General features: G+C 40.1%; 1 protein-coding gene across 1 annotated transcript in view; it reads right to left on the bottom strand.

The window, feature by feature from the left end:
• LOC140724863 (echinoderm microtubule-associated protein-like 5) overlaps positions 1–27,371 on the bottom strand; it is a 192,151-nt gene that overhangs the window by 32,825 nt on the left and 131,955 nt on the right. The window contains exons 21-27 of the mRNA XM_073039574.1: positions 26,293–26,434; positions 23,858–24,010; positions 22,856–22,987; positions 13,804–13,892; positions 13,497–13,673; positions 11,200–11,401; positions 7,483–7,609 (exon numbers count right to left, since the gene is read on the bottom strand). Of these exons, the coding sequence (XP_072895675.1) occupies positions 7,483–7,609; positions 11,200–11,401; positions 13,497–13,673; positions 13,804–13,892; positions 22,856–22,987; positions 23,858–24,010; positions 26,293–26,434 (1,022 nt within the window). The remainder of the gene's footprint in view (positions 1–7,482; positions 7,610–11,199; positions 11,402–13,496; positions 13,674–13,803; positions 13,893–22,855; positions 22,988–23,857; positions 24,011–26,292; positions 26,435–27,371) is intronic.

Here is a 27,371-nt window from a genome sequence, read left to right as displayed (position 1 = left end):
ATCTTCAGGCCCACAGCCAGCTCCTTTCTTCAAGGACAGACTGTGGTGTGGATCGGCCCTGTGTGTTCGCTGGTGATGGGTAGAAGGTAGCTTCACCCACACAAAAAAAAAATCTGCCTCGTTTCCTTTAAACTGTTCCCTGCCACTGAAATTATAATGAAGCGGCCCATGTGGCAAATCCGCTGTAGTGCTTGGTCTTTGTGTGGTTTCCCCACTGTGAGGGGTGGGGAACTGCTGCAATTTCAGGCTCTGTATGAACAACCCAGCACCTTTGGAAATGGTGAATCATTGCTTACAACATCAGGAATATTGTTCATATGGAAATCCCAAAGTAGGGAAGTGTAGTTCACTGTTATTTTACAAAAACTATACGGGACAATGTGTTTGGATTATAATTCAAACTAATGTGACGTGTTTTGCATAAACTAATATGACTGAGGATGCAAAGCTGTTACCGTAGTTTGTATTAGTCAAATACAATCCCTGATTCCACATCATTAATTAGCAGAGAAGTATTTAATGATGTGTATGGTCTGGCTTATTTAAATGTTTTTTTAGTTATTTCATTATGTGCTTCATTAGATTAAACTAATATGCAAATTACGTATGTTATTTTAGACAGCCGAACATCAAAATAAATGCACAATACAAAAAAACAAATAAAGAATGAAATGTGTAATTACCTCGAACCCCTTGACAGGACAGCCGCAGCCAAAAATAAATGTAATATATTATTAAATGATGTCATCAAACTGCAATTAGAAATTCATATTTATAGTTGCCACAACAAATAGAAATTGATCAACTCGGAAACAAACTGTTTAGACTTGAAGTGCTAAATTGAGAGCATTTGCCACTGAATTGAGAATTTACTGTTAACCACTAAAAGTGACCAGATTTTTCCTATTGCCTCTGAAATGTTTGGGATACAGTCCAGCACAAGATCACATTCATATGCAAGTCAAACAATGAACAGCACAGCAAATATACCAGTCTTCAAATTCTGGAACTTAAGCATGCTGAGTTAAAATTAATGTTAAGATTTATAAACACGGAAGTGTTAAAAGAAAAAAAGATGGACAGCTATAACTTCAGTACCTCATTAAGAAAATCTCTCGGAGTAGTCAAGTCATATATTTTTATGTTTACAGTTTTCTTCTTAAAGCACAGTCACTTCCCGCTGATCCCACAACTAGTGGCAATTGTCTAATTCCTGCACAAGCTCATTCTCCACTGAGCCCATTCAACAAATATAATCTATTGGAAGGAATCAGGCCCCTGGCTCAAACTCATTTTCTACTGATATCCGCAGCATTTACTTTTCAGAAAAGGTGGCAATTAAATGTAAATAATAGCTGAGAGTTCATAGGAAATGGGTGAAACATACAGAAAATTATATTCACTCACACAAGCTTTTAATGATTGGAGATTAGAGAAATCAAAATGTATTATGGTCAATATTTAAAGGAAATGAATTGTGGACACTGTCATTTAATAGCAAGAACAGGCATTCAAATTCAGTTTGGTTTGCCAAGAAGCTTCAGAAATTGCAGGTGCAGATATTTTCAACATACAAGTCATGCTCTGATACTTCAGTGATGTATTTGAATACTTGATGACCTGGCCCATATAGAACAGCAGCTGGAACACCAACACAGCTGCCTAATGATTGATTGGAGCCATGTTTCTAATGCACTTATGCATGAGCTTTCAATCAAGATGCTTCCTGTCTGAAAGCTCTCTGGAGCTGATCCTGCCCATTTTTCACAACCATTATTTCAAGGGAAAAATATATTTCATCAGTTGATTTGAGAACCCTCAGCAATGAAAACATGGAATCCACATCTTGTTGATGTGGATTTAATGTTTCAATTACAGCCATTTAACAAAACTATTAACTTTAAAGTAAGTAAAACAGACTGGTGTACCCTGCTTTAGGAGTGCTTACCTGACTATTCCCTGCCTTCAGAGAAAGCAAGACACACAGAAAAAGGGAATGAGCAAGAATTAGCAGAAAAGCTTGAAAATAGACTATGAGGAAATTTCAGCTTCTGTTATGAGATGAGGAACATAATGAGGCCACAATAAAAATGTGCATTTATGTAAAGCAATTCATATCGAAACATCTCAAAGTGCTTTACATAAATTAGTTTTTCCTACATAATGCAATTTTGCAGCACAAAGAAAAACGTTTTACAAAAGGCTGCATTTTTAATTTAATACAATACTTATTTTTCAAGATCTCATGCATTGGAAACCCAGTACAAAGCTACATATGTAGCAATATCATGGAACATATTATTCTCAAAAACACTGAACAGCAAACCAATTTTGCTGCTCTCATAACAGGTCTCAAAGTCCCAAAAGTCAAAGAGATGTTACAGCGTTAATAAAAGTAAATTCAATGTAACAAAATATATTGTTTCTGAACTAAAACTTAATTTACCCCCCAAAAAATCAACTTGAGCATTCTGCATTGGGCATAGTCTGTAAACTAGGCACAGCTGGAACCTGAGCAAGGATTTTATAAAGAGAAATAATTTTCCTTTCAAATCTGCTGCAAACTTTCTTCTCTGCTAAAAACTCATTTATCAATCAATGGAGATGGGTAGTGTTATAAAACTGAATTATACTAAAAACGTTCTTTATACACTTGTGCAAACTGTATTGTTTTATGAACAACACTGAAAAAGCTCAAACAACAGTGTTTTTAATATATCCAGTCCATCACTTGTGAGTAATCCATATGTAAATTACAAAAGCCTCTAAACTATGCAGTACCATTTGCCAGCATGGTATTGTATTCAGAACAGAATTAAAGTGTAGCTATATAATTGTGATAAGGAAAGATTATGCTCAAAACATTCTGTGGCTTGCATCACTTTCTACAGAAAAAGCATAGCTTCACAACTCCAAATGTGTTCTGTTGCAAATCACACATCCGCAGGTGTGTGAAACAAAGGTGTGGTTGAGCCCTTGGATTGCCGTGAAGGCCTTTGATGGACCTGTGCTGCAAAAAGGCTTTTTTTTTACCCCTTGCTTTCTAAATGCCTCTATTGATTGGAGGATTTAGAAACAGCTTGCTTATAGTTCAAAGAAATTAAGTAATCATTTTTTAGAGTGCATTCTAAAAACTTCTACCTCCTAAAATGATAGATGCATAAATATCAATTGAAAGGAAACACAAAGAAACCACATAGCCTCCCTCATTCACATTTTTAATGAAGGTCAGGGCAATGGGCCATTGTGAAATTGAGGGGCCATATATGAAGCCTATCTGGCCCTGCAGCTCAACACAATGGGAAGCTGCCACTGAGTTCATCAACTTCAGGAGAAGAGTGGGAGATCAGATGCAAAAGATCGGAACAGGTTCTGCAGGTTTCTCCATGGAACCAGAGGCTAAAAATCAGATTATAAATTAGAGTATGTAGAAGATGGGAAGAAAACTGTATACCAACTCATTATCGGTATGCTGCAATCTCGCATAAAAGGATTGTAGCGTGAGCTGGACTAGCTTTTTGAAATTAAGGAAAGAGACATAAATGCTATGAGCAAGTACTGTAGTTTTGCTGTTTTAGACATAATTGCTGCTGGTTCATAATCTGCATTCAATAATGTATGGAGATAATATCCGGCTAGCAACTGTATGGTAATACAAGGCATGGCAGTAAAAAATAAAACTGAAACTGTTGACAATCTGACAACATTCATTGAATTAGTAAAGCCATTAGTTAAACAAAATAAAACATATAACAAAATAATTTAAAATTGCTGAGTTTCTAAGGTGAAACTGACTTGTGGAATGTATATTTGGTTTACAAAGTACAGAGAAATGGATTGATCTCTGGACATTATTGATAAGGATAAAGACATAAGGAAATGGCTTGAGTATTGGCATTGATCTTAATGAAAAGCTCGAAAGGCTAGGTGGACTAATCTTTAGTCACTAAGACATAGAAGATGGCTAGGTGGGCTAGGTGGGCTAGGCGAGAAGGCAGGTGTGCAGGGTTGAGTGGGAGCCGGGATCAATCATGATGGAATGACGAAGACTCGATGGGCTGAAAGGCCTAATTCTGCTCCTATATCTTATGGTCTTATTCTACTCCTTAAATTAATTTCTGAAACAAATGGGAGGAAATTAGTTTATTTTAGTCATAGATACAATGGAGCACGAATCAGATAATAATTGGGCAAGAATGTAAAAGGAGCTATGTAGAAATAAAGTGAAAAGTATGTGAACTATTTTCTAAATGGAGGGAAAATTCAAAAATTGGAGGTGTAAATGGATTTAAGAGTCCTCATGCAGGAGTCCGCAAAGGTTAATTTGAAGATTGAGTCGCTGTCGAGGAAGGCAAATACCATGTTAGCATTCATTTCGAGAGGACTAGAATATATAAGCAATGGTGTAATGTTGAGGCTTTATCAGGCACTGGTGAGGCCTCACTTGGAATATTGTGAGCAGTTTTGGGCCCCCTTATCTTAGAAAGGATGTGCTGCGATTGGAGAAGGTTTGAAGGATGTTCATGAAAATGATTTCAGGATTGAATGACTTATCATATGAAGAGCATTTGATGCCTCTGGGCCTGTACTCACTGGAATTCAGAAGAATGAGGGGTGATCTCATTGAAACTTATCAAATGTTGAAAGGCCTAGATAGAGTGGATGTGGAGAAGATGTTTCCTCTGGTGGGGAATCTAAAACCATAAGACACAGTCTCAGAATAGAGGGATGTTCATTTAGAATAGAGATGAAGAGGAATTTCTTCATCCAGAGAGTAGAGTATCTGTGGAATTTGTTGCCACAGGTGGCTGAGGTCAAGGCATTGGGTATATTTAAGGCAGAGGTTGATAGATTCTTGATTAGTCAGGTCATGAAGGGATGCAGTGAGGGAGGAGACTGGAGAGGAGAGGGGTGGATCAGCCATGATGAAATGGTGGAGCGTACACAATAGGACACATGGCCTACTTCTGCTCCTATATCTATTTTAAACTCTGCAGACTTATTATATAGTAATCAACTTAGTCATGAGAAGCTTTATAATTGCAATGTTAAAGTTACCACCAGCAATATCTTGATTTGTAAAGACATTTAAAGTAATAATATACCTTGATGCTTTCAGGAAACAGAGGACAAAATTTAACACCAAGACTTAGAAGGAGATTCCAGAGCAGATTACCACAGGCATTTTCAAACAAGTGGTTTTAATAAGCCTCTTAGAGTAGGATAGAAGTGTTGAGATTTATGGAGGATATTTCAGAGTTGGTCATTGATGACATGACTACTGAGTTTTAGTTGCAGCAGAACAGTCACCAGTGGAATAACTAATTAGAAGAATGACGTGAAAAGAACAAAACTCCCCTCAAACTAAAGAGATATTTTCCTTTAAACATAAGAGACTAATAGTTAATCTCAGATGTATTTATTAGGAAAGGCCATTAAATGAGCTAAATCTTACTAACTCAAGGCAGTTCAGGTGAACCCACTCAAGAAAGCTGAATTCTGTGTAAACAAACCTAACATAAGATTGGAGAACACTATTTGATGGTACACATTAGCCTGAGGTAAATGTACAACTTCAAAGCTACGCTGAAACAGTAAAATGAAAATATGTAGGTAATGTGGAAAGAAAAGATTCTGCAGCTTTGGGCATCTTCAGCAACACAGAATGCTAGGGGAACTCAGCAGGTCAGGCAGCATCAGAGGAGGGAAACAAACTGTCAATAGCTCAGGCTGAGGTCCTTCATCATGGCTGGAAAGCCTAAACAAAAAGGTGAAGGGAAGGGGAAAAGCACAAGCTCGTAGGTAATGGGTGAGTCCTGGTGAGAGGGGAAAGGGATGAATAGAGGGAATGATATGAGAAGCTTGGAGGTGACAGTGGAAGAGGCAAGAAGAAGGATTCTGATAGGAGAGGACTGTAGACCATGGCATAAAGGAAAGGAGGTTGGGAACCAAAGGAAGACGACGGGCAGGTCATGAATGTGGAAGGAGGTGAACAGAAGAGATCAGGGGTCCACAGGAATGAGGAAAAACAAATTAGGGAAATTGATGCTGACAATGTCAGGTTGACGACTACCAAGATGGAATATGAGGTGTTGTTCCTCCAGCCTACACTTGGCCTCATGGTGACAGTAGAGGAAGCTGTGGACAGGCATGCTGGTGCGGGAATGGGAAGTGGAATTGAAATGGATGGTCACTGGGAGATCATGGCTGTTGTGGCATATGGAGCAAAGATGCTCAACAAAGTGGTCTTCCAATTTGCATTGGGTCTCACCAATGCAGAATGCATACCAGGAGCACCAGGCGCAATAAAGAGCCCCAACAAGTTCACAGGTGAAACATTCTCTTACCTGGAAGGACCGATTACGGCCCTGAATGGTGGTGAGGGTGGCTAGGGGCAGGTGTAGCACTTAGCATAGCTGCAGGGATAAGTGCCAGAAGAGAGATTAATGGGGAAGGCTGAATCAACAAGCCAACCAACAAGTGAAACCAACAACAAACCAACAAACAAAGAAAGTAACCTCCACAGGAAGCAATTGTGGGGTGTGGGGTGTGATAGGGGAAGATGTGCCTGGTGTTGGGATCCCACTGGTGATGGCAGAAGTTGTGGAGGATGATGTCAGATGAAGAGGCTCATAGTATGGAGGCTGAGGATAAGGAAACCCTGTGCAATCAGTTCTCCTGGTGCAGCCTCCTTCACACTGGTGAGCCCTGAAACAAATTGTTGAGTATCTTCACTTCATCTACTGCGACAGCCAGGATCTCATTCCAATTTGACTTCCCATTCCCACACCAACATGTCTGTCCATGGCCTCCTCTACTACCAGATGCAGGTTGGAGGAGCCACACCTCATATTCTGTCTTGGTAGTCTCCAACCTGATGGCACCAACATTGATTTTTTTTTAAACCTCAAATAATTACTCCCCTTTGTTTTATCTCATTCTTGTGGCCCCCCACATCTCTTCTCTTTCCCTAAACAGCCTCATGATCTGTCCATCACCTTCCTTTGGTTCCCCACCTCTTTTTAATCCCTCTCCTATTAGATTCCTTCTTCTTTAGCCCTTTATCTCTTCCACCTATCACCTCTAAGCTTCTTGCATGATTCCCTTCCACTTCTCTCCCCACCCACCTACTCTCCTCCTCTCACCTAGATCTGCCTATCATCCACCAGCTTGTGCTCCTCTCCCTCCCCCCATTTTGGCTTTTGCCTCATCCTTTCCAATGCTGATGAAGGGTCTCGACCCAAAATATTGACTGTTCATTTCCCTCCATCAATGCTGCCTGACCTGCTGAGTTCCTCCATCATTTTGTGTATGCTGATTGTGCCTAATCCTTATTTTCTCTAAATAATACAAAAACTACATTTTAAATTAGGCAATAGAAGTCTCCTTAAGTCTGGAAGAAAATTTAATATGCTGCACTAGTCTTTTCCAAAAGCATAACCAAACTAACTAGAATTTATTCTGAAAGTGCATTAAAAGTACCTTTCTTCTAGGGAAGGCTCCTTCTGTTGTAGATGAGGCTTGATTCCAGACATCGGCCGGAGATTTGTTGCAAAGGCCCTAATGGTGTAATTGATATCATTTTCCCGGGCAACATCACTGTCATAACCTACAAGTATAACATAGTCAGAGACTATACATTAATCATTATGGAAACATACATGTAATATTAAAGGAATTTTAGATGAGGGAAAAGTACCATTTGAAAATGTTTGCCTTCCAAGAAAAATATTATTTTAATCATTGGATGAATCACTAACTTTAAAGGTATATAAAAACTAGTATACTTAATCTCCTCTTAGATCTAAAAATTCTAGAACTTAGAAAAGGAACCACTATTTTAATAATTCAGTATCTGGGTCTTCTGATTTAGTTCAAGCCCTGAAATTCACCATAATACATTTCCCCAAGGGTGGGTGAGGGTCAGTTAACTTAAGCGCATCCAAAAAAGACCATACATACAGCAAGTCAAGGGCATTTAGTGTACCATACTACTATTGAACTTCTTAATCTGTTTGGTTTGTGTAGCTTACATACCTGCACTGTATATATTATGTATATTTTGGAGCATAAACACTGACGGTTATGACAAGTTAACTGATGGAAAATAGTTGTTCATTGGTGACGCATATTTCATGATCAAATCATGAAACATAATTGGAAAACCTGATACAGAATCACAATAACTTAATTGAGTACTGGTAAGAGACATCAATTTGTTGAAAACTCTTGAAATGCTTTGAATTATTTGAAAATAAAACCTTTTATAACTATTGGTTTAAGCAACATAAGGACAGGAATTTTGTGTCTCCAACTGATGTAAGTAAGCAGTTTTCTCAGTTTTAAGTGCACATCTCATTTCAACTGCGGTCTCCTGCCACTCCAGCACATAGCTGATTCAGTCAACGTTTAGAAACAGTTACCTGCAGTAAAATGCACCAAGCATCAGTACCAATGAGGAGAAATAGCAATTGATTTTGTTTCAAGGTTTCACTAACTGGATCTCCATGATATTTAACATGCAATTGGATCAGGTGATATCAAGCATGGATCTTAAATTCAGTGGACTGTAGGAAGACTAAGAAAAGTAAGGTTTCAACATTTGTTGATGATGTGGAGAATTGGGGAGAGAGTAGAAACCATGAACCCTGATCACTTTAAAGATTCTTTAAAAATGTACACAAACATCAGTACCCGTACTGGAGATGTGTAATGATGCTTCATTAAGCGACTCTCAAGTAATGCAAGCAAAAAACAAACTTATTTAATTGGCTCAAAACATCTTCAAAAGTAAAGATGAGGAAAACACCTTGTTGGTAATATGGCAATATATTTGATAGGAAACTCTCAGTGCAACAGTTTCACTAAATGCATTTGATGAAATATAATAAAAAAATATATGTAATTGTATAGTTATGCCAAAACTTCTATTCAATCATTTCAGCATTGGACATTTGCAGGGAAAATGGATTTTGCTTTCCTTAGTACAAGACTACAATAGAATCATCTTACAGGAGATTTCATAATGAAAATTTTGACTAATCAATAACTTATACATAATTTATGTCCAGAATTCACATTCCTTAATTGCACTTCTTAAAAAGTTAATGTAATTCATCTAACTTAATACCAAAAGCAAAGGTCACTGAGATCAGTAGATTCTAAAAGGGCAATGAGTGTAAAGGCAGAAAGGAAAGTGAGGTGGGGCACCACTCTTAATTAAGGATGAGATCAGGGCAATAATGAGAGATGATACAAGATGTAAAGTGCTGAATGTTGAATCCATCTTGGTAGCAATTAGGAATAATAAAGGGAAAATATAGGCTGCCAAATCATAACATTACAACAGTACAAGCAATAAACCAAGAGATATTGAATGCATGTATGAATGGAACAGAGTTTGACTTTCAGATTGAATTGGGTAAAGCAAGTTGGTAAAGGCAGTGTTGAGGTCCTCAGAGAATGCATCTGTGAATAGTATGTTACTGAACCCATAAGAGAACATGCTGTCTTAGATCTGGCCCTGTGCAATGAGACAGGTAAAAATATTAATCTTGGAATTAGAAATCCTCTTGGAAAGATTGATCACTGTATAACTGAAGTTAGACCAAGGAGTAGGAGTTAGTTCACCAAGGTCTGTAGGACAATAGTGTTAAATGCTGAACTGAAATCCAGAAAGAGCATTCTGACATAAGTGTCCTTGTTGTGCCAGGTGTGCCAGGGCCAGGTGCATGACGGATGCTCTGGTATCTGTTGGAGAGCAGTTCTTTTGGTAAGCGTATTGGTGAGTGTCCAGTGTGGCAGGAGGGGAGTTTCTGATATGTCATATTACCAGCTGTTGAAAGCACTTCATGATGATTGGCATCAGTGCCACTGGCAGTAGTCACTTAGTTCTGAAGCTGTAGAGTTCTTCAGTACAGGGATGATGGTGGCTGATTGAAGCACGTGGGGACAGCAGGCCTGGATGAATGAAGTGTTGAAGATGTCCGTGAAGATGTCAGTGAGCTGATGTGCACACTCTCTGAGTACTCAGTCTAGGTTGTTGTGTGTCCTGGCTGCCTTACAAGAGTTGATTCTGCAGAGTCCTTCTCACGTCTGCCGCTGTTACAGACAATGGCTGCTCACCTGGGGGGAGGGGGGTAGCTTTCGCGGCTGGCATTGTGTTGTATTAATTGAAGCATGCGCAAGAGTTATTTAGAGCATGATGGAGGAAGGATTCACTAGTCAATGCTGTTTTTCCTTGTGTAGTTGATGTCCAGCCACATATACTGGGAAGCGTTGTTAGACTGGTGCTCCTGAATTTGCAATGTACAGAGGGGTGTGAGTAGTGATATTTTCCTTCCTGTGTAAGATTCAAGAGGGCAAAGACTGCCTAAGATGAGGTTTTTCCTGGCTGCTCCAAGAACTGTTCTGTCTCCAGACTTGAAGGCAGCATCCTGGACTTTTAGTTCCTTTGCATTCAGCCATGGCTTCTGCTTGGGTCATGGAATGACTGTTCTTGAGGTACCAGTCACGTCTACACACTTATTGATGTGGCTGGTGACAGATGGGGAATATTCCTTGATGTCTGTGTCTTCTCTGTTAATGGGGTGGCCGACTGTGTGTCTGTTTGTATAAACATGGTTGAGCTTGTTTGTTCCCCTAGTGGCCATGGTGATGAGTTGGTGGAATGTGGGTAAAATATCCTGCAGGCTAACATGATTTAAGTCTCCTTCAATTATGAAGAGATCGTCCAGATGCTTGTTTTGTGGAGAGCTGATGATACAGTAAAGCTCTCCCTTGGCACTTGAGCTCAGGGGAATGTAGACAGCAGTGATGAATACTGCAGTAAACTCCCTGAGCAGGTCATGTGGCCAACATTTAATTGTAACACGTTCAATTGCCCAGAACAATGACTACTAACTACCGATGAGTTTGTACATCAACCTTTTGTTAATGTACACACAATTCCACCTCCTTTGGATTTCCCTGACAAGGAGATCCTGTCTGTACAAATCTGTGAACCTGTGGAGTTGTCTGCCCCAGCAGTACAGACTACTTCATTAAATCAATTTAATGAAGTTAGAATTTTTGCACAGCAGGGGAATGGGGAAAAGGCAAGTGGAAGGAGCTCAGTCTGCAGCCATATCAGTCATGATCTCTTTGAAGGAGCTGTCAGATGGCTGACTCCTAACAACATTCTGATGTTAAAGTACCTACCTCCATCTTCATCAGAATCAAAATCAGACTCCTCACTTTCATACTGTCTGCTCTGTTTGTGACCATCCACTGCATGTGTCCAGATCATCACTGATGTATCTGCTCCACCAATCGTAATGAGCAAACTGTCATTATGTGCCCAGCGAACATTCGTTACGTGTGTGCTATGAGCAATGTATCTTTTGAACTTTCCATATTTTGCCTAATTCAATGAGGAAGCAACAATAAAGAATTTAAGTTAAATAACTATTTTGCATGTATTATAAAATGTCTTAATCTTCATCAATTATTTAAAGTAATTTTGGTAGACAATATTTTAATTACTTATTACAGTATTAAACAAATATTGAAGATGGAAGAATATATCATTGTGAATCTATAAGTTTATTTCACATTGCATTACCATTGCTGAGCTGTATCTACAAAGTTTATTGAAATATAGGTAAAATTAATCAGTAATACACAGGAACTCAACAGACCAGGCAGCATCGATGGAACAGTCAATGCTTCAGGCTAAGACCCTTCATCAGGAGAGGAAAAAAGAAATGAGCAGTCAAAGTAAGAAGTTGAGGAGAGGAGAGGATGAAGTACAAAGTAGTAGGTGATAGGTGAAATCGGGAGGGGGCGGTGAAGTAAAGAGCTGGGAAATTGATTGGCACACACTCAGTGATTCAGGAACAGCTTCTTTCCCTCTGCCATCCGATTCCTAAATAGACATTGAACCTGTGAACACTAACTTACTTTTTAAATATATATTATTTGCTTTTTGCACTATTTTAATCTATTCAATATATGCATGCTGTAATTGATTTACTTATTTAATTTTGTTTTCTTCTTCTTCTAGATTATGTATTGCATTGAACTGCTGCTGCTAAGTTGACAAATTTCATGAAGCATGCCAGTGATAATAAACCTGATTCTGATTCTGGTGAAAGGGCTGGAGAAGAGGGAATCTGATAGAAGAGGACAGATGGCTATGGGAGAGAGGGAAGGGGGAGGAGCTCCAGAAGGAGGTGATAGTTAGATTAGGTGAAGGGAAATGGCAATGGGGAATGGTGAAGGGAGGGCAGTGGTACAATTACTGGAAGTTCCAGAAATCGATGTTCATGCCAAGAGGTTGGAGGCTACCCAGACAGAATGCAAGGTGTTGCTCCTCCAACCTGAGTGTGGCCTCATCACAGCAGTAGAAGAGGTCATGGACTGCTCGCTACACTTCTTCGTCCAATCATCCCTCCCCACTGATACTTCCTTGTCTATTCGTCCCTCCCCACCGATCTCCCTCCTGGTACTTACCCTTGCAAGCAGAACAAGTGCTACACCTGCCCCTACACCTCCTCCCTCACTACCATTCAGGGCCATATACAGTCCTTCCAGGTGAGGCGACACTTCACCTGTGAGCCTGTTGGGGTCACCTACTGTATCCGGTGCTCCCGGTGTGGCCTCCTGTATATCTGTATCCTGTATCTGTATCCCGACATAGATTGGGAGACTGTTTTGCCAAGTACCTACGCTCTGTCTGCCGGAAAAAGCAGGATCTCCTGGTGGCCACCCATTTTAATTCCCTTCCCATTCTGATATGTCAGTCCATGGCTTCCTCCACTGCCGCAATGAGGCCACATTCAGATTGGAGAAGCAACACCTTACATTCTGTCTGATGGCCTCCAACCTGGTGGCATAAACATTGATTTCTCAAACTTCTGGTAACTGCCCACTCCCCCTCCTTCACCATTCCCATTTCCCTCTCTTACTTTATCTACTTACCCGCTCATCACCCCCCTCTGGTCTTCCTCCCCCCTTTCTTCCATGGCCTTCTGTTCTCTCCGATCAGATTCCCCCTTCTCCAGCCCTTTATCTCTTTCACCAATTGATTTCCCAACTCTTTACGTCACCCCTCCCCCTCTCCCAGTTTCACCTATCACCTACGCCCTTGTACTACTACTTCTTCTCCTCCCCATACCTTCTTACTTTGACTTCTCATCTCTTTTCTCCTGCCCTGATGAAGGGTCTTGGTCTGAAACGTCGACTGTTTACTCTTTTCCAGAAATGCTGCCTAGCCTGCTGAGTTCTTCCAGCATTTTGTGTGTGCTACTTTGACTTTCAGCATCTGCCGATTTTATCTTGTTTGCGAAAGCTAATCAGCACTTTGCCTGGCAAAGAAAAATGTACTTTCTTAATGAGTCTGTATCTTTTTAAAAACATCTTTGGCTATTGAAATACAATTTACGAAGTGAAATGCATTTACCAGAAAGATGAGACAACTATATCGACAATGTAAGCAAAAACAGAAATAAGATTACCTTCACTGGGTATCGGAACAACTTCACAAATCCGAAGTCATCCCCTGTGACAAGCACTTTTTTGTTACCAGTAAGACAGGATGTGGTTACATCAGTGACATCGCTAACCATAGGCCAGATACCTTCACATGAAGGACCCAAGACACAAGTCCAAGATGCCCAATCAATTTTCTCAACCTGGAAAATTCATATAACAAACCCTATATATTTATATTACTACTGTTCTAATAATGTAAAAAAACTATATTGCATATTTTTCCTTATAAGATTGCTTTTTCCTCCCACTCCTGGAAAATCTGTGTCTTACCTCTGCCTTATTTATTATCTGGGGTTTCCCACGGGGAGCTTCAAAGAACAGCTGTTCTTTAGCACCAGTATTGACTTGTAAAAGTTTACCTGTTGGAAAGCAAAATGCATCGATCAACATCAATAACATCTCATTCCACTGCCAAGAACTCAGCTACTGTAGCTTAAATCTGCAGATTGGCATGTAATAATAAAAAAAATAAGATCTGTTGAATACTTCACACTAATTTTCAGCACTCAATTGCAAAATACATAAATTGCAGATGCTGGAATTTAAAGCAAAAACATAAATGCTGGAAGAACTCAGCCAGTACACAGCATCTGTGGAAAGAGAAGCCAGCACTGCTTGATTGGCTGAAGCCTTCCAGCATTTCTGTTATTTTGTTTCAATATTTGATTGTTTAGTTCATTAACTATAATCATCAATTATTTGACAGCATTGAATTCTACATATACACGAGTTTGGAACTCGGGACATAAGTAATATTTTCCAATGTCATTCGGGAAATGGAACTTAACTGGAAAACTAGAGATCGTGACTGTATGAGGTGTATGTTTGCTTCTGGTCTTCCTCAATGAGCCACAATTCCTGTCTCCTTACCTCCTCCACTGAGCCTGTTTCCCTCACGTACTGAATTGATTCTCTCACATAAGGCACCATTGTTGTACATTTACAACCCCACCATGATTAAGTTCAATAATTTTCCCCACTCTCACAGTCGTTCACAGAAGTACACTGGGGTTACAATGCAAAAAGAGACAACCTTTTGGGTGATTACCCTTTAAACAGATATTTCTCATCACACTTCCAGTATTTCCCTTCAGTCTCTTTTCAATCCTTTCAGCCTTTGGCACGACAGAAGGTATATTTCATTAGGAGTTTAAGAAGAACCAAAAACACATCAAAATTTCTACAGATGTACCGTGGAGAGCATTCTAACTGGCTGCATCACTGTCTGGTACAGGTTTGAAGTAAGCTGCAGAATTGTAAAATTAGTCAGCTCCATCATGTGAGCTCTGTAGTATTCTGTAGCCTCTGCAGTATTCAGGACATCCTCAAGGGGTGATGCCTCAAAAGGCAGCGTCCATCGTTAAGAACCCCCATCACCCAGGACACACCCTGTTCTCATTGATACCATCAGAAAAGAGGTACTGGAGCTTCTTCCCCATAACCATCTGATTTCTGAATGGAGATTGAACCATTAAATGCTACGTCACTACTTTTTCTTATAGCTTTTTTGAAGGTTTTAAAGGTGATAGTAAATCACTGACCTCAAGTATATCTAAACTGTATTCTATACAACTGAGACCACGTATTACACTTGAGTTTATATTCAGCCTTTTCACATATGAGCAAGGAGCTAGAACAGATTATTCGTCCCTTCGAGCTGCTCTACCATTTAATAAAACCATAGCTGATTTTATAGTGACCTCAGCTTTGCATTCTCCTCTACTCAAGCTACTTTTACCCTGTAGCTCCAAAATCCAGCCACCTTTGTATTAAAATAGTTACTCTTTGTGATGATTATAAATGAGGAAGAGGGTGAGTTAGTAAATCTGCAGGTGACATGAAGGTTGGTGGACTGTGTGAAAGGTAGTTGTAGGTTACAAATGAATATAAAACTGGATAACTAAAGCGATGCAGAGCCAGGTAGTGAAGTGTCTGATGGAGTTCAATTAGGAAAAGTGCAAAATGTGCACTTTGGAAGATCAAACTTGAAGGCACAGTACAAGGTTAATGCCTGGATTCTGAGCAATGCAGAGCAACAGAGTTTATCCATAGATCCTTCAAAGATGCCACACAACTTGATAGGGTGGTTAAGAGGCAGGTAGGTGGAGATGAGTCCATGGCCAGATCAGCCATGATCTTATTGAATGGCGGAGCAGGCTCGACTGGCCAGATGGCCGACTCCTGCTCCTATTTCCAATGTTCTTACATTCTTATGTTTGGAATTGAGTTCAAGAGCAGTGAGGTAATTTTGCAGCTCTATAAAACTCTGGTTAAACCACACTTAGAGTTATGAGTTCAGTTCTGGTTGCCTCATGATAAAATAGGGTGACATCAACACAGTTTCATTAAAGGGAGATGTTATCTGATAAACCTGTTAGTATTCTTTGAGGTTCCAAGCAGGTTAGAGAGTGAATTAGTAGTCGTGGATTTTCAAGAATGTCTTTGACAAAGTCTTGCACATCAGGCTTTCACAGAGCCCATAGCTTTAGAGGCAAGGTAATAAAGGGATAAAGGGATCCTTTCAGTATGGCCCCGCTACCAGTTACTGGTGGAGTGCACCAGGGATCAGTTTTGGAACCGCAACTTTTCACTTTACGCATAAATAATCCAGATGCAGGAACTGACAGCATTGTGGCCAACTTGGCAGATAATCAAAGAATGGTGAAGAGACAGGCATTTCTGCAGAGGCAGGGAGTCTACAGAAGGACTTACAGGTTGGGAGAGTGGGCAAAGAGGTGCCAGACAAAATACAGCATAAGGAGTGTGGGGTTATGCATTTTGTAGTAAGATAATGGTGTGAACTATTCTCTAAATAGGAAGTATATTCAGAAATTAAAGGTGCAAAGGCATTTATGGGTCCAAATTCAGGATTCCCTCAAGGTTACCTTGCAGGTTGAGTTGGTCTGAAGGAAAGCAAAGGCAATGTTTGCATTTTGTTTTGAGCAGTCTAGAGCATAAAAGTGAGGATGTACTGCTGAGGTTTTATAAGGCATTGTTCAGACTACATTTGGAAAATTGCAACCCATTTTGTGCACAATATCTAAGGAAAGATGTGCTGGTTCTCGAATGGGTCCAAAGGAGGTTCACATAAAGGATCCCACAAATGTGATTGCTTTCCCTTTCATGATTGCAAGGCACTGCTGGTTATCAAGAACATTGAGTACTGCAGGTCTCTAGTGGTCGAGTTGGATTTATTGCAAGCTGTGTTACAGCCTGCTTCAGACACCCAGGGAAACAGGTGTCAGCGGCAGTGTGCTTAGGCAGGTGATTGTCTCGGATGTTTTTGTGATTGCAAAACCCTGTTGGACATTGGTAACGTAGAATACTGAGTGTCCAATTCAATTGTTCATTGGCAAGACCGAAAGCAGGGGAGCTGTGTGGCCTCGGTTGTGGTGTGGACCAGCTCTTCATTCATGCTCCGATGAAGATTGCTGCAGCCGCTGAGGCAGGAGACGGCAGAGCTGGCTATGTGCCACTAGATTCCGTACTGGGTTGGGGACTGGCCCCTCCCATCGGGGCTGCCCTCCAGTGTTTGCTCGGTGGGAGACAAGCTGGATTGTGTTTGCTTGCGGCTGCATTACCCAAATGAGGAACTGTTGTAGGCTGTTCCTGCAGAAACATGGCTCCAGGACAGCATCCATGTACCATCAAATCTACAGGCCATGACATGCAGGGACTTGGGCTAGATTATTATTATTGGATTTTTTTTTAGCAACTGTATGTTTTCTGCTATAATAATTATATAAGACCATAATACATAGGAACAGTATTAGGCCATTTGGCCCATTAAGTCTGCTCTGCCATTTCATCATGGCTGATCCAATTTTCCTCTCAGCCCTAATCTCCTGCCTTCTCCCCGTATCCCTTCACGCCCTGACCAATCAAGAATCTACCAACTTCCACCTATCAAAATCCATCAGACTTGGCCTCTACAGCTGCCTGCAGCAAAGAATTCCATAGATTCGCCATCCACGGCTTGCAATAAGTCCAACTTGACCACTATCCACTACAGACCTGCAGTACTCAATGTTCTTGATAACCAGCAGTGTTTTGCAATCATGAAAAAGACTTAAAAGGGCAAACAGTCACATTTGTGGGATTCTTTATGTGAAATTCCTCCTCATCTCCATTCTACAAGGACGCCCCTCTATTCTGATGCTGTGTCCTCTGGTCTTAGACTCTCCACCACAGGAAACATCCTCTCCACTTCCACTCTATCGAGGCCTTTCACAAATCAATAGGTTTCAATGAGGTCACCCCTTATTCTTCTGAATTCTAGTGAATACAGGCCCAGAGCCATCAAATGCTCTTCATACGACAAGCTATTCAATCCTGGAATCATTTTTGTGAACCTCCTTTGAACCCTCTCCAGTTTCAGCACATTCTTTCTAAGATAAGGGGCTCAAAACTGCTCACAATACTCCAAGTGAGGCCTCACCAGTGCTTTATAAAGTCTCAACATTACATCCTTGCTTTTATATTCTAGTCCTCTTGAAATGAATGCTAACATTGCATTTGCCTTCCTCACCACAGGCTCAACCTACAAATTAACCTTTAGGGAATCCTGCACAAGGTCTCTCAAGTCCATTTGCACCTTAGTTTTTTGTATTTTCTCTCTATTCAGAAAATACTCAACCTTTCATTTCTTCTACCAAAGTGCACGACCGTGCACTTCCCGACACTGTACTCCATCTGTCATTTCTTTGCCCATTCTCCTAATCTAAGACCTTCTGTAGCCTACTTCCTCAAAACTACCTACGCCCTCCACCTATCTTTGTATCATCTGCAAGCTTTGCAGCAAAGCCATCAATTCCATCATCCAAATCATTGACATATATCATAAAAAGAATCAGTCTCAACACAGGTTTCTGTGGAACACTACTAGTCACCGGCAGCCAGTCACAAAAGGCTCTCTTTTCCCCTCTCTTTGCCTCCTGCTAATCCACCACTGCTTTATCTGTGCTAGAATCTTTCCTATGATACCATGGGCTCATAGCTTGTTAAGCAGCTTCATGTGTGGCATTTTGTCAAAGGCCTTCTGAAAATTCAAGTACACAACATCAACCAATTCTCCTCTGCCTATCCTCCTTATTATTTCTTCAAAGAATTCCAACAAATTTGTCAGGCAAGATTTTCCCTTGAGGAAGCCATGCTGACTACAGCCTATTTTATCAAGTGCCTCCAAGTACCCTAAGAACTCATTCTTAATAATCAACTCCAACATCTTCCCCAACCATTGAGGCAAGATAAACTGGGCCATAGTTTCCTCTCTTCTGCCTCTCGCCTTCTTGAAAAGTGGAGTGACATTTGCAATTTCCAGTCTTCCGGAACCATTCCAGAATCTAGTAATTCTTGAAAGACATTACTAATGCCTCCATGATCTCTTCAGCCACCTCTTTCAGAACCCTGGGGTGTACACCATCTGGTCCAAGTGATTTATCTACCTTCAGATGTTTCAGTTTCTCAGGAACCTCCTCTCTAGTTATGGTAACTTTACACACTTCATGCCCCTGGCACCTGGAACTTTCACTTATACTACTAATGTCTTCCACTGTGAAGACTGATGCAAAATACTTACTCAGTTCATCTGCCATTTCATTATCCCCCATTACAACATCAACAGCATCATTTTCCAGTGATCCGATTTCCATTCTCACCTCTCTTTTACACTTTATGTATGTGAATAAACTTTTGGTATCCTCTTTAATATTATTGGCTAGCTTACTTTAGTATTCTATCTTTACCTTCTTAATGGCATTCTTAGTTGCCTTCTGTTGGTTTTTAAAAGCTTCCGAATCCTCTGACTTCCCACTAATTTTTGCTCTATTATATACCCTCTCTTTGGCTTTTATGTTGGCTTTGACTTCTCTTGTGAGCCACAGTTGTGTCATCTTTCCTTTAAAATACTTCCTCTTTGGGATGTTTATATCCTGTGTCTTCTGAATTGTTTCCTGAAATTCCAGCGATTTCTGCTCTGCTGTCATCCCTGCCAGTGTTCCTTTCCAATAAATTCTGGCCAATTCCTCTCATGACTCTGTAATTCCCCTCACTCCACTGTAATACCGATACATCTGTCTTCAGCTTCTGTTTCTCAAATTTCAGGGTGAATTCAATCACGTTATAACTTCCCCAAAGGGTACTTTTACCTTAAGCTCTCTAATCAATTCTGGTTCATTACATAGCACCCAATCCAGAATAGCTGATCCTCTGGTGGACTCAACTATGAGCTGCTTTAAAAAGCCATCTCGTAGGCATTCTAAAAATTCCCCCTCCTGTAATCCACCATCAACCTGATTTTCCCAATCTACCTGCATAATGAAATCCCCCACGACTATTGTAACATTGCCCTTTTGGCATGCATTTTCTATCTCCCGTTGTACTTTGTAGACCACATCCTTAGCTCTTTCCATAATGATTCAGCACCTTCCAACCCTATGTCACTTCTTTCTTATGACTTGATTTCATTTTTTTTTTTAACCAACAGACCAACACCACCCCATCTACATTCCTACCTGCACTTTTGATACAATATGCATCCCTGGACATTAAGTTCCCAGTTACAATCTTTCAGCCATGATTCAGTGATAACTACATCATACCTGCCAATCTGCAATTGTGCTGCAAGTTCTTCTAACTTATTCTGTATACTATGCACCTTCAGTCCTGTATTCACCCTTTTCATTTTGTCTGCCTTTTAGTTGCAACTCATCCTGTTGTCTGCAATGTTGCCCTATCAACAGCCTCTCCTCACTACACACTGCCTCTGTTTGTAAACCAGCTACCTCGTCTTCAGCACTATCCACCTTTCCTACGACACTTCTTGCACTGAAATACAGACAGCTCAGGACACTTGTCATGCCATGCTCAACCTTTTGATTTGTAACTTTGTCTGAGGTCTTTCCAACATCTGCCTGCACAACATCTCCACTAAATGTTCTGGCACTCTTGTTCCCATCGTCCTGCAACTCTAGTTTAAACCCCACCGTGCAGCATTAACAAACCTATGATATCAGTGCCCCTCCAGTTCAGGTGCAAACTGTCCCATCTGTACAGGTCCCATCTTCCCTGGAAGAGAGCCCAATGATCCAAAACTCTTATGCCCTCCCTCCTACACCAACTCCTTAGCCATGTATTAAACTGTCTAATCTTCCTAGTTTTGATCTCACTGGCACTTGACACAGGTAGCAATCCTGAGATCACAACCCTGGATGTCCTGCCCTTTTACTTAATACCTAACTCCCTGAACTCCCTATGCAGAGCCTCGTCACTCAACCTATTCGTGTTATCGGTACCTACATGGACCACAACTTCTGGTTGTTCACCCTCCCAGTTAAGAAAGCTCAGGACTCAATCCGAGATATCCCAGACCTTGGCATCCAGGAGGCAACATACCATCTGGGAATCATATTCTCGCCCACAGAACCTGCTGTCTGCAACCCTTAGTAACAAATCCTCCATCACCACAGTGTGCCTTTTCTCCCTCTTTCCGTTCTGAGTCACAGAGGCAGACTCAGTGCCAGAGACCTAACCACTGTGACTGCTCTCTGTTAGGTCATCCAACCCGTGCTATATGTGTCATGTGTGACTGTTGGGTTCTATGTGGCCCCAGAAAATTGCTGTTTCATTTGGCAGCAATCGTGTGTACGGTTGAATGACAATTAAATTTGACCTTGCCCTTGAATTTGAAAGGCCTAAATTATGGGGAGCTTTTGATGACTCAGGGCCTGTAACTTGGAGTTCAGAAGGAAGGGGGCGGACCTCTTTGAAACTTACTTACAGGCTTGGATAAAATGGACCTGGAGAGAATACTTCGATTAGTAAGACAGTCCAGGATCTGAGGGCAAAGTCTCAGAATAAAGGAACATTCCTTTAAAACTGACTTGAGAAAGAATTTCTTTAGCCAGAGGGTGGTGAATCTGTGGAACACATTGCCACAGAGCGCTGTGAAGGCCAGATCACTGAGTGTCTTTCAAACTGATATTGAAAGGTTCTTTAATTGGTAAGTGGGTTACTAACTGGGGAGAAGGTGGGAGAATGGGGATGAAAAAACATTAGTGACAACTAAATGGTAGAGCAGACTTAATAGGTCAAATGGCCTAATTCGACTTCAATATCCTATAACCATATGCCATATTTTAAGGAAGAGAATTTCTTTACAATCCTTACAAAAATGTTCTAAACCCCCGAACCCCCACCCTCAGCTGGTTCCATCTGTCACCTATACACCTTTCCACACAGGCACTTTTTCCCCTTGGCTTTCTTTCCTGATCCCCTTGCCTCCTTGGATCCAAACACCCATTATACCTCCCTTATTTGTTTCCACCATCACCCACCATTCTCTGTCTCAAAACTGTCCACCTCCTTTCCCATCCCCATCGGCCCATTATTCCCCACTCCCACATATTTCTGAATGGTCCATGAACCCATGAACACTACCTCATTATGCTGCTTTCTTTTCACACTGTTTACTTATTTTCTTGTATTTCTTATTGCAACTTGTAGTAATATTTTGTATATTGCACTGTACTGCTGCCACAAAACCACAACATTTCACAACATGTCAGTGATAATAAACCAGATTCTGATTGTAATCCCCTACCTCACTTCATCTGATTCCACCTTTATCAGCCCCGTCTCCCTCTCACTCTCACCTTTTCCCTCTACACTCTCAGGCCTCATACTATGTCTCCACCTGAAATGTTGACCACCCCTTTGCATTCACAGATGTTGCTTGATTCACTGTTTATCCAACAGACTGATTTTTGCTTCAGCGTAATTTCCTGGTTTTACACAGTACCACTGTTAATTAAGCCCAGAACTATGTACATGTTATTAAGTGCTTTCTCAACCTTCCCTATTGCTTTTTTATGATTTATGCATGTGTACCACTAGGTCCCTCTGCTCCTGCACCCACTTTTAGAATAATATTCTTTATCTTACTCTGCATCCCCTTATTCACCTCATGATTTTTCCAAGCACTGGTCATGCATTTAACTATTTCATAAGCCTATTTACATTCTGCTACAACATATCACTATTTGCTCCATGGGTCACATTACTGCCAACATTTGTTTCAACTACAAAGTTTGCCCTACTGCCTTCTTGTTCTCAGTTATATTTAGCAATTATTAAGAATAAAGGTTCATAATTCCCTCAGAGCTGCTCTTGGCCTATCACTTTACAGGAACCATAACCAAAATCACATGTTGTTTCAACAGAATGATGCACAGGAGGATTATGAACATCTAAGCAAAATCTTCTGCAAAAAGCATACCCATTTATATTTTTCTTTGAAACATGAAAGTAAAAGACATAGGAATACCTCTTCTATCCCAGTCCAAATGTGTTATATAGCTGGAAGCTCCTCTGCAAATTCCAACTCGTTTGCTATTCATTATATTGTAGATGTCTACAAAGTTATCATGAGATGCTACAGCTAAGTATTTCCCATGACCTGAAATTTTAAAATTACACGTTATTACCTTTTGGAAGCAACAAAGAAGAAGCTATGTAAATAGGCAAATTACAAGATGTTTGTCAGAAATCAGTAATTGGCTCATTGGTTCCTATCCACTTCTTTGAAGTTTTACATAAAAGCATTACAAAGAACTTTATTCTGTGCATTATTAGATTCCATATTTTTTTTTAAGAAGTGATTTCTAAATACACAGGAGATTATTTGCAAGGGTGGTCCATTCCTGTTTTCCCCTGTGAAGGTGATGTTACATTGATTTTTTGAACCACTAATATTTGCTGGGTGGGAATTCTAGGATTCTGACCGTACAAAAAATGGTGATACCTTCACGATTCAACGTGGGGTGTCACTTTGCATGCCCTTGTTCTAGATAATAGGCTTGGGAGGTACAATCTAACTTGCAGTTGATTAAATACAAAAATGTGGCATGCATGAGGTTTCAAGGAAAATGGGATTAATGCAAGCAAGTGGTAAGGGATCAAACATGATCTTACTGGATGGCAGAGGTAGTGAGTGCTTGAACAGTTAACTGTGCTGTGCTCTTCTAATCCTATAACCAGATTATATAAATGGCCTCTTGCCAGTAAATGAACAAACTGAATAAAGAAAATGATGCAATATTTTGTTTACCAGTAGAACAAACAACCTTACAGTAGCATTTCTAATGCTTTTGAAGTAAATTAATACATCAGAAGAAAAAACATTTTCAATATGTGGATATTTTGGAATGTGTTTTTCCAGAAGATAATAAAATCTGGGAATTTCTTTATTAGATATAGTCCCGTGTTGACCAACACCAATCAACTTTCAAAACAATGAGAAAACTGATTATTGACTCAGCATGGATACCTGGTGAAAATCTAATATCAGAAATGTGCTCTTTTCTGTGGTGGAATGAAACAAGATCTTCAAGAGTGTCTGGATTCACAATCAGAAAACTTCCATCGTTCAGGCCAACAGCGAGAGATTTCCCGTCGGGAGAGAAGCAACAACACCGGCCACCTGAAATGAAGACAGCAAAGACTCTGCCCTTAATACTAAACTGCACATTGATACTACATGCAACCAAACTTTTTACAACCCATTTTGAAATGGATACTCTTTGGAATTAGAGAAAAAAATAATAAAAATTAAAAACATTTATGTAAGTTATTCCAGACACAGAATATATTTCAGATTTATTTGCAGTCTGCCTCCTTCATGTCTATAATACCGTAAAAAGTACTAAAGCAAAAAAATATCACGAGGCTAATGAAGCAACATAATAACAAATTCTGTATTCAAGGATTAAGTCTCCCCCCCAAAATGTATTACTTCCCTGTTACTTCACAGACTGCATTCATTTCTCACTGCCGAAAACTATATTGCTTTCAATTACTTACATTACTTTGTTGCTCCACTGGCCAGGGATTTGCAAAAGGTACAAGTACTCGTTTCTAAATTTATTCTTTTATTTCCATCTCACGATTACAATTAGTTTTATTATGGTGAATTTGTAATTTTGCTTGAAACTGTCACGGGCAAAACTTACAAAAGGCTCCACATCAGTGTGGTAAATTCTGCTTACTCAATGATTTGCAACAGTCTTCCAGATTTGCAGTTAGTTTCACTAAATTTCTCATGTACAAAAAGACCAACACTGCAAACGTAAGCTGGGTGAAATTCAGTGTCAGTGTCTGGAACTGCTCTTTCCACAGGCCATGCAAAGAAAGCATCAGTCTCTCTGTACACTGAGAGTTCCCGACACTCAGGTGCCCTTCCAATGTTTCCGTCATCCAAAAGAGTTTCAAAGGCAGACAGGAACTTGTCTAGAGCACAACTGTAACGTCACAAAGGGTAACCAAGCAAAAGGTGGAAGAGTTCTTAAGCAATACATTTTCCACAGATGCAGCCTGACAAGCTGAGTATTTCCAGTATATTCTGTATTAATTTCTAGTGAATGGCGGGTACATCACAAACCTTATATAAATAAAGACAGCAAAATTCAGTTGCCATAAACCTCAGATTACAAGTGAAAAATAACAACATAGAAATTGTATTTATATTCACAGATAGTTTGTGGGTGCTACTGGCTACATTTGCGCTTACTACCCATCCCTATTAGCTTAAGAACTATGAAAATATGAGAGAGAAGCCAACATTTTGGTTATCTCTATTGAATTGTTGGCCAGAAAGAATGACAATCTTCAAATCAGTGAATTCAAATGAATCAAGGACAGTGGAAGCAGTCTTTGTTCTTGCCATGTGCTTGGGGGATGGAGGCTGCCATTTTGTGAAGACACTCTATTCTCCATTTTGTGAGCTTGACATGCTGGGCTTGATTAGTGTTTTAAAGAAGACATAAAGACTCTTCAGGTAATCTGCTGATCTGGAGGTCATTTCCAAATAAGGAGTTATTTGTGAGGTGTTCTTTGGTTGGCAAAACCATGCAGGATTGTGAATGCCTGAGGTGATTCGAGCTCATTGCTGACTGAGAACAAAGAGCCATGAGTCAGCAACTGTCCCTTGATGGGAAGAGACAGATGCTGGCTTGGACCAGAGCTAATGAACAGGTGTTAAAGGCCAGACACATGGCCTGCGGCCAATAACACGGGAATGCGACATTTGAATTGTTAAGAAATGGATATAAAAGTGGATGCTTTGTGGGTGCTGGTGGCGGTAACTTCGAAGAATAACCATCGCAGATACAAGCGAGAAGAACCCTGCGTGAAGCACGTGGAAAGTGAATCGGGACTACGAAGAACAAGGAACACCTGGCCAGCGTAAATTCCTCTGCCCGGGTAATACCTTTGCTATTCTTTGACTATCCAGGAGAGTCAGGGATACTTAGCAGGTGTAATACCTTTGCTATTCTTTGACTATCCAGGAGAGTCAGGGATACTTAGCAGGTGTGCGCACAAGGTATTTAGTGTATGAATTCACGTACTTGTTAGTTTGAACAATAAAGATAATTGTCAGTAAATACAGATCTCTCTGTGCCTCATTCAGAATCGTTGGAAGAGGTAGAAGTGGTATCTCTCGCTCTCTTTCTTTCCAATAGGATGCTTATGACTCAGAGCAAGAACCTTCTTGGCTTGGAAACACTGTGCACTTTCAACAACTTTGGATTTGTGTCATGTCTATAAAATATTTCTCCTCTAGATCTTGTGTTTTGTTTATGCTTTCAACAGGACTGTACAGTAGACTTTTTAAAGATTCAAATCAAGTGCTTTATTCAGTGGATGGCTAGCTGCAAGATGCAACCATCTGCCGAAAACTAACATTCATGAATATTTTGAACTTACCTTTTCTTAGTTTACGCACAGCCAGCATACAGTGGCTAGGGGAGAGATCCCAAATTCTCAGAGTTTTATCATCACTAACAGTAGCACAAAGAGGTAAATGGGGATGAACAGCCAATCCCCATACTTCACCCTCCATGTGACCCTGTCAAACAAATATTAAGATTTATTTTATTGGTCATGTTGATTTTCAAAGGATGCGTGAAAAAATAGAACCAACCATGAAGTTAAGAGCCAACAAATAAATATGATTTCATTAATATAATTTCACAATATTGATTATAGTAATAAACAAAATTATTTCCTTCAGCAGCTTAATAAGCGATTTTTACATCTTAGGTTCTTTGAAATACCAAACTAAAATTACGTTCAGCAATCTATATCTTCTGTATTATTATCTTCATTAAAGTCATAATTGAAGTCTCCCACCATCCCAGCACATGTCCTCTTTGTGTAACCACCATCAAGGAGCCTGAAGACTGATACTGCATTTCAAAAAGTTTTCTTCCCCTCTGCCATCAGATTTCTGAATGGCCCATGAAGCAATGAACAATAACTCATTCATTTTTGCACTGTTTTATTTATTTATTTTGTAAAATGGTAATTTTTATGTCTTGCACAGACTGCACCGCTGCCTCAAAACGACAAATTCCATGACAGTGTCAGTAATAATAAATCTGGTTCCAAACTGCACTTGATGCCACCACGATATGGAAGTTAAGTCTCGCTGTGGTTGACCTGGTCATCTATCTGTATGTACAAAGCCACTCTTAGTGGTAGTTACTGAAAACTCTGCCAAATGATGTTGAGGTCTGCTTGCTATTTACCTTTTTGACTTGTACCCTTAAGAATACTTTTTTTTTAACCCCAGAAGAAATAAACAGTGGTCATATCCTTCCAGATATTAAAAAATAACATTAATGCAGAATTAGCCATTTTTTATCCTTAGAAAATTATGGTCAGTGTATGCAATATCTCCCTCTTCCTTCCTCTCCCTCATTTTAGAGTGTGCACTCTTTCAGACTGGGTGTGTTTTTCCACTTCCCCTCCATGTCCCGTCCAGTGTTATTTGAACACTAGTT

The sequence above is a fragment of the Hemitrygon akajei genome, chromosome 3, assembly GCF_048418815.1.
Source record: "Hemitrygon akajei chromosome 3, sHemAka1.3, whole genome shotgun sequence".
Taxonomy (NCBI): Eukaryota; Metazoa; Chordata; class Chondrichthyes; order Myliobatiformes; family Dasyatidae; genus Hemitrygon; species Hemitrygon akajei.
Note: the sequence above shows the minus strand (reverse complement) of the source record. Positions and strands in the feature narration are given on the sequence as shown.